General features: G+C 59.4%; 1 protein-coding gene and 1 long non-coding RNA gene across 3 annotated transcripts in view; one reads left to right on the top strand and one right to left on the bottom strand.

Annotated features, from left to right (window-relative positions):
* Positions 1-826: 826 nt before the first annotated feature.
* On the bottom strand, positions 827-4,046 carry LOC117199687 (uncharacterized). The gene is made up of 2 exons (XR_004481009.2): positions 3,055-4,046; positions 827-2,140 (listed from the first exon to the last, which is right to left on the bottom strand). It is a non-coding gene; the product is annotated as an uncharacterized LOC117199687 (long non-coding RNA).
* Positions 3,502-10,810, top strand: part of ZC3H3 (zinc finger CCCH-type containing 3) — an 82,749-nt gene continuing 75,440 nt past the window's right edge. For both annotated transcript variants that reach the window (XM_049700690.1, XM_049700689.1), the window contains exons 1-3: positions 3,502-3,634; positions 5,056-6,373; positions 7,548-7,744. In XM_049700690.1, coding sequence (XP_049556647.1) covers positions 3,547-3,634; positions 5,056-6,373; positions 7,548-7,744 — 1,603 coding nt within the window. In that variant the 5' untranslated portion in view covers positions 3,502-3,546. The remainder of the gene's footprint in view (positions 3,635-5,055; positions 6,374-7,547; positions 7,745-10,810) is intronic.

Below are 10,810 nucleotides of genomic sequence, written 5' to 3'. Positions count from 1 at the left end.
CGGGGGAACAGCGTGCGGCTCAGGAAGGCTGCTTGGGCTAGGGTGGTGAAAAGAGCAGGAAGCTGGGTGTGGGAGAAGGGAGGAGAGCAGAGGGAGGTGAGGGGTGGCGGTGGGAGACAACTCCCCTGTGAGGGGAGAGAGGGAGAAGTCCATGGAAATGGCCTTCCAGCAACAGGTATGTCTGTTCCTCAGCACTTGTTTGCTGAATGCCAGTAATGGAGTCCTTTTTATGGCCCCAGACCTGCACCTGGGCAGCCCTATGGGAAGGTCCACTGCGGGGAAGAGAGAGGATTGGCAGAGAAGAGATCACTCGGAGAGTGGGCAGCCAGCAAGAAGAGACCACTGGAGGAGAGAGATGGCCTGGAAGTAGTCGGCCCAGGATGCGCAGGAGTCTGGGGAGGGTGAGGCTACCCTGTGATTTGGGATGGGAGATTGACCCCCTTTGTGTTGGTCTCCTCATCCTTAAGTTGGAAACGACAGGGTTGTTGTGAAGACTCAATGCATTAATGTGTGTTAACACTAGAATGGGGCCTAGGGACTTTCTTGCTGGTCCACTGGTTAAGAATCTGCCTTCCAATGCAGGGGACGCGGGTTCGATCCCTGATCAGGGAACTAAGATCCCACATGCCGCCGCGCAACTAAACCCATGTGCTGCAACTAGAGACAAGCCTGCAACAAAGAGCCTGCGCAGCCCAAATAAATAAATAAGTAAACAAACAAACACAGACCTGTGCTTTAAAAAAAAAAAGGGGGGGGCCTGGCACACTGTAATGGGCTATAAACATGCTCAATATTTTTGTTCCATGTAAAGAACTCAGCACCTGACTTTAAAATTTTTAATTTTTATTGACGTATAGTTGATCTATAATGTTCTATTAGTTTTTGGTATACAGCAAAGTGATTCAGTTATACATGCATAGGTATTTTCATATTCCTTCCCATTATGGTTTTTTACAGGATATTGAATACAGTTCCCTGTGCTATACAGTAAGACCTTGCTATCTATTTTATATACAGTAGTTTGTATCTGCTAATCCCAAACTCCTAATTTATCCCTCCCCATCCCTTTCCCCCCAGCACCTGATATTTTTGTTCATAAGGCCTTGCACGTGTTTCATTATCTCTTTTGGGGGGATTCTGAAAAGTGAAATTCCTCACACGGTATTCAGGGTCTTGGCACGTGTTGCAAATTGCCCTTCAGAAAGGCTGTGCCAACATCCAAAAAGTGAACAGTGGAGTCTCTTGCCCTCGCCCCGAACACTGAAGGCAGGCTGCTTTAATCGGTGCCAGCTTGATGGGCATCAGAGTTTTAAGTGTAACTGTCAAGGTCAGTTTTAAGGAGTTAATCGTGACAGCACTTACATCCCACTTACACTTTCACAACTCCAGGAGACAAACCCACAAACCTTGCCTCCTCTCAGCAAGTGGCTGGGCTCTCCGCTCCACCACCCCAGGACTGAAGTCCAGGAGCAGAGAGCTTGTCGGGCACAGAAGACAAGTTCAGCGCTAGACCCATGAATCCGTCAGTGTGTGCTAATAAATCACCCCAAAACCTAGTGACACAAACATCCCCTGGTTTGCTCATAATCCCGTGAGGTGCCCTAAATTATGACATTTAGGCTCATCTCTGCTCCACATGGTATCACCTGGGTTCATCGATTTTGTGGCTAGCTGGCAACCACTGGCCTCATTGTTTGGCAGACGGCTGGCTGTCAAGAGGGTCAGTGGTATTAACTTGGCATGTGTTGTCCATCCTCCATCAGGCCAGCCCTGGCTCATTCATAAGGTGATGGCTGCAGGATTCTCAAGAGAAGCAAGACAGGGCAAGTCCAAAGAAGTGCTTTTCAAGATCCCTGGTGGGAAATTCCGTCATTCCACGAGAACTCCCCTACCCTGCCCTCAGAGTTCGGCCAAGGCCTAAGGGTCTTACACAGTGTTCAGCTGGTGGGGCACGACCTGTGGCTCACCCCATCTCACAGCCTGAGTGCAGGGGCCATTCTATTGTCTGGTCTTCCTAGCCTGGGGCCACCTCCGCCAAAGAAATCCCAGGGTGCCCACTGCTGTATGTTGAGTGGAGTAACATTGACTCCGTAAGGTGGGTTCAGGTGCTGACCTAAGAGGCTGTGGGCTGCATCCTCACCTGCAGGAGACAGAGCACGTGACCCCTTGAATCATTGGTGGCATATGTTTTACCTCTACATATGTTATAAACCCACAATACGTTTTTATTATTTTTGCTGTATCTATTTGTCTTTTAGAGAAAATAAGAAATGAGAATTTAAAAAAATTACTAACATATTTCCCGTTTCCTGTTCTCTTTCTTCATGTAGCTCTGTCTCCATATTGTATCATTTCCCTTCAGCTCGAAGAATTTCCTTTAACATTTCCTATTTTTCAGGTCTGTGCAGACACATTCTGTCCACTTTTTTATTGTGGTAAATATATAAAAATTGTTATATAATCATTTTAAAGTGTCCACTTCAGTGGCATTAAGTACATTCGCAATGTTGTGCAACCATCACCACTGCTTGTTTCCGAAACTTTTTCATCGCTCCAAACATAGACTCTACCCAAAAAGCATTAATTCCCCATTCCTCCTCCCCTCAGCCCTTGGTAACCTCTGATCTACTTTCTGTCTCTATAAATTTCCCTATTCTAGCTATGTCATATAAGTGGAATTTTGCCGTATTTGTCCTTTCGTGACTGGCTTACTTCATTTAGCGTAATGTTTCTGAGGTTCATTTATGCCGTAGCATGGATCAGTACTACATTCCTTTTCAAGGCTAAATCCTGTTCCATTGTACGGATATACACCGTTTATCCATCCATCCTCATGGACACTTGGGCTATTTCCACCTTTTGGTTACTGCGAATAATGCTCCATCCAACACTGGCACATGTTTGAGTTCTCACTTCTTCAGGGTATATACCCGGAAGTGGAAGTGCTGGGACAAACCCTAATTCTGTTTTTAACTTTCTGAGGAAACACCAGACTGTTTTCCACAGCGGCCATACCATTTTACACGCCCCAGCTCTATCGAGGGATTTACACACCTGGTTTTATACTTGTTTCCACTGATACACCAAAATCTTTCAAGTTTTCAGAGGTTTAACACGTCTCTGTAGGGCCTCTTCGATCTTGGACGTTTCTTCTCCTGTCCTGGCCCGCGCAACAATAGAGTCTCTTGGGCCCTCATCCTACCAGGTCGCCGCTGGGGTGGGGTCTGGAATTCGGCCCTCGCCCAGTCCCGCAAGGAACGAGAGTTCTTGGCGAAGAACGCGGCCAGAGCGCTCCAGGGCGGCGACCACCTACCGCAGCGCCCCTTCACACGAGCGGTGAGTCCACTTCCCGGCGCTCCGTAGTGACGCGACCCCCCCAGCTCTGCGCATGCGTGACCCCGCCTCTCCAGCCGTTGCCAGGGCGACGGGCTCATCTCTTCTGCTCCCCCTCCCCGCGGCCCGGCAGTCGCCCAGGCCTTGCCTCAGTGCGCAGTCTCGGCACCTCCCCGCGCTCCGCCCAGCCCGCGGGGAAACGGTCGCGCGGCGATGACGTCGCGGGGGCCTGGCCGGGCGTCGCGGACTCTGGAGATGGAGGAAAAGGAGCAATTACGGCGGCAGATCCGTCTCCTGCAGGGTGGGTCAGGTCAGGTCGGGTCGGGCCCGGGTCGCGCGTCCCTTTCTTCCCCTTCTCTTCACAGCGGGCCCCTGCCCGCCTCCCCTAAGGGGGTGGCTTTCCGCCCGCGGTCTCGGCGGCTAGGTCCGGTCGGGTGGGGAGGTAGGTGGGGTCGGGCTGGGTCTAGGGGACCCGGAGGGGCGTCCCGACTGGCCTGGGTCACCTCCAGCTCGGGTTTCGACGGAGGATGCGAGCGTTTCCGGCGCTGCGGCTGGTGGCGGCGGGGCGGTCGCTTAGTAACCGGCGGGCGGGAGGGGGCCCCCCACCCCCACGCGCGGGCACGTACTCGGCGCCCCCTGGGCGCTCCCTCGCTCCCCGCGCCCGACAGTGGCAAAGCCCGCTCGGGGCCAGGTGTGTGTTTCTTCCCTGGACAGCCCGTTTTGACGCTCCTTCCGTCCGTACAGTCACACTCTCCGTGATATTCCCGGCCCAGACTCCCCAGTCTTCAGTTTCCAAACTTTTCCATTTTTAGACCTAATGTGGTTTGCTATACTTAAAAAAAAAAATTACCCTTGTAAAGTTATTCCCACAAAGAGAAGACTTAAGGACTTGGAAAGTGTGTATGGGGGAGAGTTCAGGTGGGCTGAGCCCACCTTCCAGGCACTTCCTGGCCTTCCATCATATCTGCCCTGAGGTGTCACCAGGTCTGGACCTGGCTCTCTTTGGGCCTGGGGGCGGGACATGTGGGGGAGCGTTGTAACGGTGGGGCTTGTTGGCTGAGTTGTAACAGCTTGGGTTGTTTCAGCCGAGGCCTGTGCCCCACCTGCACGGGCACAGCTGTCCAGGGGCTTCCTTGGCAAGGCCCCGTGGCGGTCCACTGCACTGCGATTCCCGATGATTAGGCCTCTCCTCTCCTCAGGGGAGGATGGTGTGACATTCTTGTCAAGTGTGGAGTACCCAGGGGTGTCACTTACCTCACCCTCACTGCCTTGTGTGCCAGGCAGGGAGCTCATTAAGGTGCAGCCCTGCTCCCTTTCTATCTGTGGGCAAGCCAGAGGGCCTCCATGTCTCTTGAGGCATTACAGCATAGGGCCTTGCTGGTCTTTTCATACTGAGTGACACTTCTTCTCAAAGGATTGTGAACCTAGCATAATATTCTTGGAGAATAGGGAATATGCCACAGGGATACATTTTAAGGATAAGCAACTAGAAATAGGATTGAAATAGAACTGACGGGAAAAGACTTATGGAGAAGATTGGCCTAGGGAATTTGGGCTGACTTTCAGTGGTTCTCACGCACTGGCAGCTGCCCCTCCTGCACTGGGACGTGACAGGATCCACCGGGGTCTGCGGGGTGTCTGGTCAGCTGATGCCCCTCCAGGGAATTCTCACTGATTTTACTCACCCTCCGGTTAATGGGGCTTGTGCTCCTGTCTCCTCAGGTCTGATCGATGACTACAAAAACCTCCATGGCAATGCCTCTGCCCCAGGCACCTCCGCCGCTTCCCAGTGGCAGCCGCCCGCTTACAGCAGCGGCAGGGCCTTCAGTGCTCGCTGCCCTCGTCTGAGCCGGAGGGGCTTCTCCCCGAACCATGGGCCCGTGTGGCGCAAGAAATACTCCCTTGTGAATCGGCCCTTGGGATCCTCGGACCCACCCGGCGACTGTGCTGCGCAGCCGCCCCTTGGGGCTGGGGGCAGCCAGGGTCCCGAGCCCCAGCAGTACATCCTGGAGAGGCAGGTCCAGCTCAGTCCGGATCAGAACATGGTCATCAATGTCAAACCACCGTCAAAGCCGGGCTCAGCTGGCACTGCAGGGGTCCTGCGGGGCTCCTTGGAAGAATACGGGGATGCCCCCTGGAGCAACCACAGGCCTCAGGAAGGTGAGGGTGAGCTTCCCGGTGGGCAGCAGCAGCCCTCGAGGCCAGGAAGAGCTAAGGGGAGCTGCAGTGAGGAGGACCCCCTTCTGGTCTGCCAGAAGGAGCCTGGCAAGCCCCGGGTGGTGAAGTCGATGAGTACTGTGAGCAGCAGCCCCTCGGAGCCCCGGCGGATGGTCGGTGAGAGCGCAGTTGCGGCCAGGGCCCGCTTCCCGCCCTCCAGCCCGCCCCAGCGGGGCGGCACGGCCCTGGGCCGGAAGGTGGGCTCACAACCTGCGGCCAACTGCGGCACACAGCTCCTTGGGGATGGGAGAGTGAACGCCGGCCATGCAGATCAGTCAGCTGCCTCTGGCCTGGTGGCAGGCCCAGCTAGACCTGCTGCTGGACCCAGGCAGACCCGGGAGCCCTTGCTGCTGGTGTCCTGTCGAAGCAACAAGTTCCGGCAAAACAACTACAAATGGGTGGCTGCCTCGGCAAAGAGTCCCCGGGCCCCTCGGAGGGCCCTCAGTCCCAGAGCAGTGGCGGAGAATGTGTGCAAGGCCCCCTTTTCTGCAGCGGAACGAACGGAGAAGCCGCAGCTCAGAGGCGACCTGGATGCCAAGCCCAGGAGGTCGGCCGCAGCCTCCGTGCCTGGGGCCTCCCCGAGCAAGTACAAGTGGAAGGCCTCCAGCCCCTTGGCCTCCTCGGCCTCCTCCTTCCGTTGGCAGTCAGAGGCCGGCAGCAAGGACCATGCCTCCCAGCTCTCCCCAGTCCCATCTAGGTTCCCCCCAGGGGACAGACCAGCAGTGGGACCCAGCAGCTTGAAGCCCCTCTTCAGTGAGACCCCGCTCTCGGCTTACAAAGTGAAGAGCCGCACCAAGATCATCCGGAGGCGGGGGAGTGCTAGGTGTGTGTCCCTGCCCCGCCCCCGGCCCTGTCTGGCCAGGCAGGTTCCGCCTTGTATGCAGAGCAGGTGGGAGGGCCCGCCCGCAGGGGTGTGGGAGGTGGAGAGGAAGCATCACCCCTGACGGGGCCTGAGCGCGGAGCTTTGCCTGTGGTGGTGTCACCATAGTCAGTAGGAATGAGGCCAGGGTCACTGCTGTCCCTTACAGCTGAGTGACAGGGCTCAACCTGGCTGGGGGCTGGCCTGGGGCCCCCAGCCAGGTGGGGACAGGTGGAGGTGGTGGCAGCATCCCACCCTTTCTCCTGTGGGCAAGAGACCAGAGACTGCTGGGTGGTTTCTGTTCTGGGCCTGCAGGTTTTGTGCCCAGGCCAGGAGCAGGGCAAGCAAACCCAGGGCGCAGTGTCTCTGTGGGAGGGGGTCGCCTTTCCACCGGGGAGGAATGCTGCCCCTTGATGGCCGGGTGACAGGGTGAGTCACGGCCTCACTGAACCCATGTCACCTTCCCCGCCCTCTGTCCTCTCGGGTCTAGAGGAGGCTCGAGGACGGTGTCATGGCCCAGTGCTCCGTCTGGGGTCAGGGACTTAATTGTGGTGGCTGCCAGTGGCAAGGGCAGAGGGCCTGCCTCTGCCGTCAGACGTGGTGACACTCGCTGACCTCCCAGCAAGTCCCACTCCAGAGGTCCTTCCTGCTGTCTGACCTGGTCTTGGGCCCTGCCCTCCCCGATCGGTGCTGTCTTGGATTCCTCGGGTTCCCTGCCCTCCTCACTTTTTCTGTTTCCGCCAGTGTGGGGAGGGGGTCACCAGGCTGGTGGCAGCGCCTCCTCCGTACAAGGCCTGCCTGCTTTGCTTCTCCTCCAGCTCCAGGCGGGGGCTCATCTGCCTGGGGCGGTGCAGGAGGTGCTTGTGGAGCACTGGGTGGGGGTCGAAGCTGCTCTCCTGCGCTCTCCGCCTGCCTTGGCTCTGGGATCCTCCAGGGTTGTGGCTGCGAGCCTGGTCCTGGCGGGGAGGAGGAGGGGGTGGCGTGGGGGGATGGGTGGGGAGCAGCCTTCTGACGGCTGCTGAGGTTGGTTCCCTCCGGGGGCTGAGTCCATGTTGCTGGGATCTGGGTGGGCAGGGGTGGGAGGTGAGCCACTCGCTGGGGGAGCCTGTTAGGAGCCGTCTGCTCTTTGTCTCTGCAGCCTTCCTGGGGACAAGAAGAGCAGCCCCCCACCTGCTACCACGGCCAGGAACCAGTTCAGCCTGCGGCGGAGGCAGGCCCTCCGGGGGAAGAGCAGCCCTGTGCTGAAGAAGACGCCCAACAAGGGCCTGATGCAGGTCAGCAGGCACCGGCTGTGCTGCCTGCCTCCTGGCCGGGCCCACCTCCCCACCAAGGAAGGTATGACCAGGAGGAGGGGCTCCCTGGGCCTGTGATGGCTCTGCTCCCTGTTGGGACCCACCTTCGCCGTCCACCTTGCATTGTGGGGCCCTGGCCCAGGAGCGCTCAGCCTGGCGGGCAGTGGGTGGCCTGGGCTAGTGAGTGGAGAAGAAGAACCGGGGTACCGTGCCCTGCACTCTGGGTCAGAGAGATGCTTCCAGGCAGGCATGTGGTGGTCTATTCAGCACATCCCTCTGTGTATGTGCAGCCGAGTCCCTCTTGGCAGGAGGAGCGGGAAGGTAGATGAGAGGGTGGCAGCCCCGCAGCCCTGAAGTGGGAGGAGACGTGGCTTGTGCCGCCCAGGGCCTCTCCCTCCTTTCCTCACTGCCTGGGCCACAGGTCTACCCCTCCCCTCCCTGCTGGCGCTGCCTTTTCTTCGGGAAGCCTGAGCTGGCCTGGGAGGGGTCGGCTTTGCCCTCTTAATGAGTCCCTGGAGTCCAGCAACAGAATGGGGAGCGCTGTGGGCGTGGCCCCCGCAGGAGGCTGGCTCCCCACTGCCACGATGGCAGTGCTCTGGGGAGGCTGCAGAGCCAGGCTTCACCTGGGTGCCTGGTCCTGAGGTGGCCCCTCTGAGCGGCGGGGTGAACGTGCGGCAGCGGCTTCTAGACTGACCCGTATGAGATCTGGAGGTGACAGGGTTTGGGGCCGGGCAGGCTCGGCGCTGGGCGCTCCAGCCGGGGCCTCGTGCTCTAGAAACTGTGCTACGCTTGGTGCCTGGGGAGCCCAGCCGAGGGCGTGGTCCTTGGCCTGGCCGGGAGTCTTTGAAGAAGGCTTCTGGAGGAGCTGGTGCCTGGGCTGTGCTGAGCATCTGCGCCTAGCCGGCCGTGGGAGGGTGGGCCATGGGGTCCCAGGCAGAGGGTCGAGCGGGGCGGCGAGAGGGCTGTGGGGAAGTGAGGCTGGAGGGTGCCGGCCTCCCACCCGTTCTCCTTTGGCCGTATCCCGTGCACCATGGCAAGTGTGGATTTCATGCCGGGTGACAGAGCAGAGGGAGCCCCGTTAGTGGTTCCTGGTTCCTGCGAGGTGGCTGGATTGGGGGGCGGGCCTTGGCTGCAGGACTGGCTGGGAGCGAAGAGGTTGAAGGTGACCAGCGGTTAGGCTGCCGCGGGTTGACTGGAGAGGACGAGTTGAGGATGCCCCTCTCTTCGAGAGACTGGTGGCGGGGGGGCCCCCAGGGAGCTTGAGGGCAGGTGGGGGGTCAGGTGGCCTCTTGGGGCAGCTGGGGGAGAGGCCAGGAGGTGGTGTCTGTGGACATCTGGGCCTCTGTGGGGACTCATGGCCCCTGTTCAGATCCTCTCTGTCACGGTGTTGTCTTAGCCGGCCGAGATGTCGGGTGTGCAGAGAAGTTGCAGACAGATCTGTCCCCACAGATGAGGTGTCACGCGGGATGGCAGTGTGCAGGCCATGATGGTGGTGCTCAGGGCCGGCTGTGGGAAGTGGGCGGTCCAGGTGCTGGGGGCCCAGGAGACCCAAGACAGGGGTGGTTCCTCCTGCCCTCTGGTGCCCGCATTCGAGCTGGCCAGCTGCTGAGACATTCCCATCGTGACTTGCCACTAGCAGGGTGTCGGGGCGACAGAGAGGGGGTGGCCAGGTAGGGCCCCTTGTGGAGGTAGTATTTCAGCGAGGCTTGACTGATGGACGTGGTTGGAGGTGGCTTGGGGGAGGAGTGTCCCAGCCGGGGCAGCGTGCTGGGAAGGCCCTAAGGCCCTGTCCTGCCTTCTTGGGCCCTTCCTGACAGCAGAGCTCTTGGGGGATCTGGTGCGCGTCTGCTGGGCGTCGGGCCCCCTTGCTGGGCCTGGAAGCAGGTGTGTGTGTGGAGCACCTGCTGGGCAGGTGTTGAGTGTGGCATGGTCGCGGCAGACAGGGCCCTGGGCCTCTTGGCGCCCTTCCTGCCACCCAGGGGTGCTGAGTCCTGATGCAGGTACGCACACTGGCCTTGACTCTGTCCCTGCCAGGCCTGTGCTGCCCCTGCCTCCAAGGAGTCTGGCCTGGGGGTCGACAGGCCCAAGGCAGGCTGCTGCAGTGGGCACCCGAGGGAAGGAGCGCCACGCGGTCTAGGAGTGGGCTGGGGACCCACGGACCGAGGGGCCCTCTGCGGATGGGTGGGCAGCAGTAGCATCGGGAGCTCTCCTCGCAGAGCCAAGCTTTCCCACCAGCCGGCCAGGTGGTCCTGGGTGCCCTCTCTCCCGGCTCCAGGCCGGAGGGCTCTGGTGCGGCTTGGGGGCCGGGGTGAGGGCTGCCCCAGGCATGGGAACAGCCTGGCAGCAGCCTTGCTGCAGGAACCACTGGCCAAGGGGCGGCCGGGGAGCTGGAGAGCTGGGTAGGGGCCTGTGGGCAGCGTCCCAGGGCCATGGGCCAGAGATGTTCTGGGATGCTCACCCGGTCGCGGGGTGGACAGAGGGGTGAGGGGCTGGCGGGGGCACAGACGCTGGGCCTGCAGATGCGGTAACCAGGCCAGGTGGGAGAGGAGGTGGCGTGTGTCGTCCCAGGAGCTGCACCTGCACTTGTGAATAGCCTGGCCCCTTTGTAGGCCTAGAGCAGAGTGGGGTGCAGGCTGGGGACGGTGGTGGCTGCCGCCTGCTGGCAGGGCAGCCATGGTATTCGGTGGGAGGGGGAGAAAGGCTGAGGGCACCGCTGGGTGTGGGGCTGTCAGGTGGGGACTGTGGCGCCTGCCAATGGGGCTGCCACAGTCCCTGCCTTCACGCTCCTCTCCACTAGGAGGCAGATGAATCAGCTCATAGTTATAGACAGTGTGATAACCACGCACAGAATGCTCTGCAGGAGGGGAGAGGGTCCTGTTGGGGGAAGGGCTTGCAGAAGGCTTCCCCTCACTCAGCCACTTGTCCATCCCCCCATGCATCCTCTGTCTACCCCCTCATCCCCTCCCCGTTTCCTGCACAGCTGTGCAGGGCAGTGTGCTGTCTCCTGGGGGGTGTGTGTGCTGAGGCCGTGCTGCGTTGCTGGACACAAACGGCTCCTCAGGTGCTTGTAAACAGACTGAAAAGTTGCTTTCAAGGGGAATTCCTCGTC

This window comes from Orcinus orca, chromosome 17 (assembly GCF_937001465.1).
Source record: "Orcinus orca chromosome 17, mOrcOrc1.1, whole genome shotgun sequence".
Lineage (NCBI taxonomy): Eukaryota > Metazoa > Chordata > Mammalia > Artiodactyla > Delphinidae > Orcinus > Orcinus orca.
Note: the sequence above shows the minus strand (reverse complement) of the source record. Positions and strands in the feature narration are given on the sequence as shown.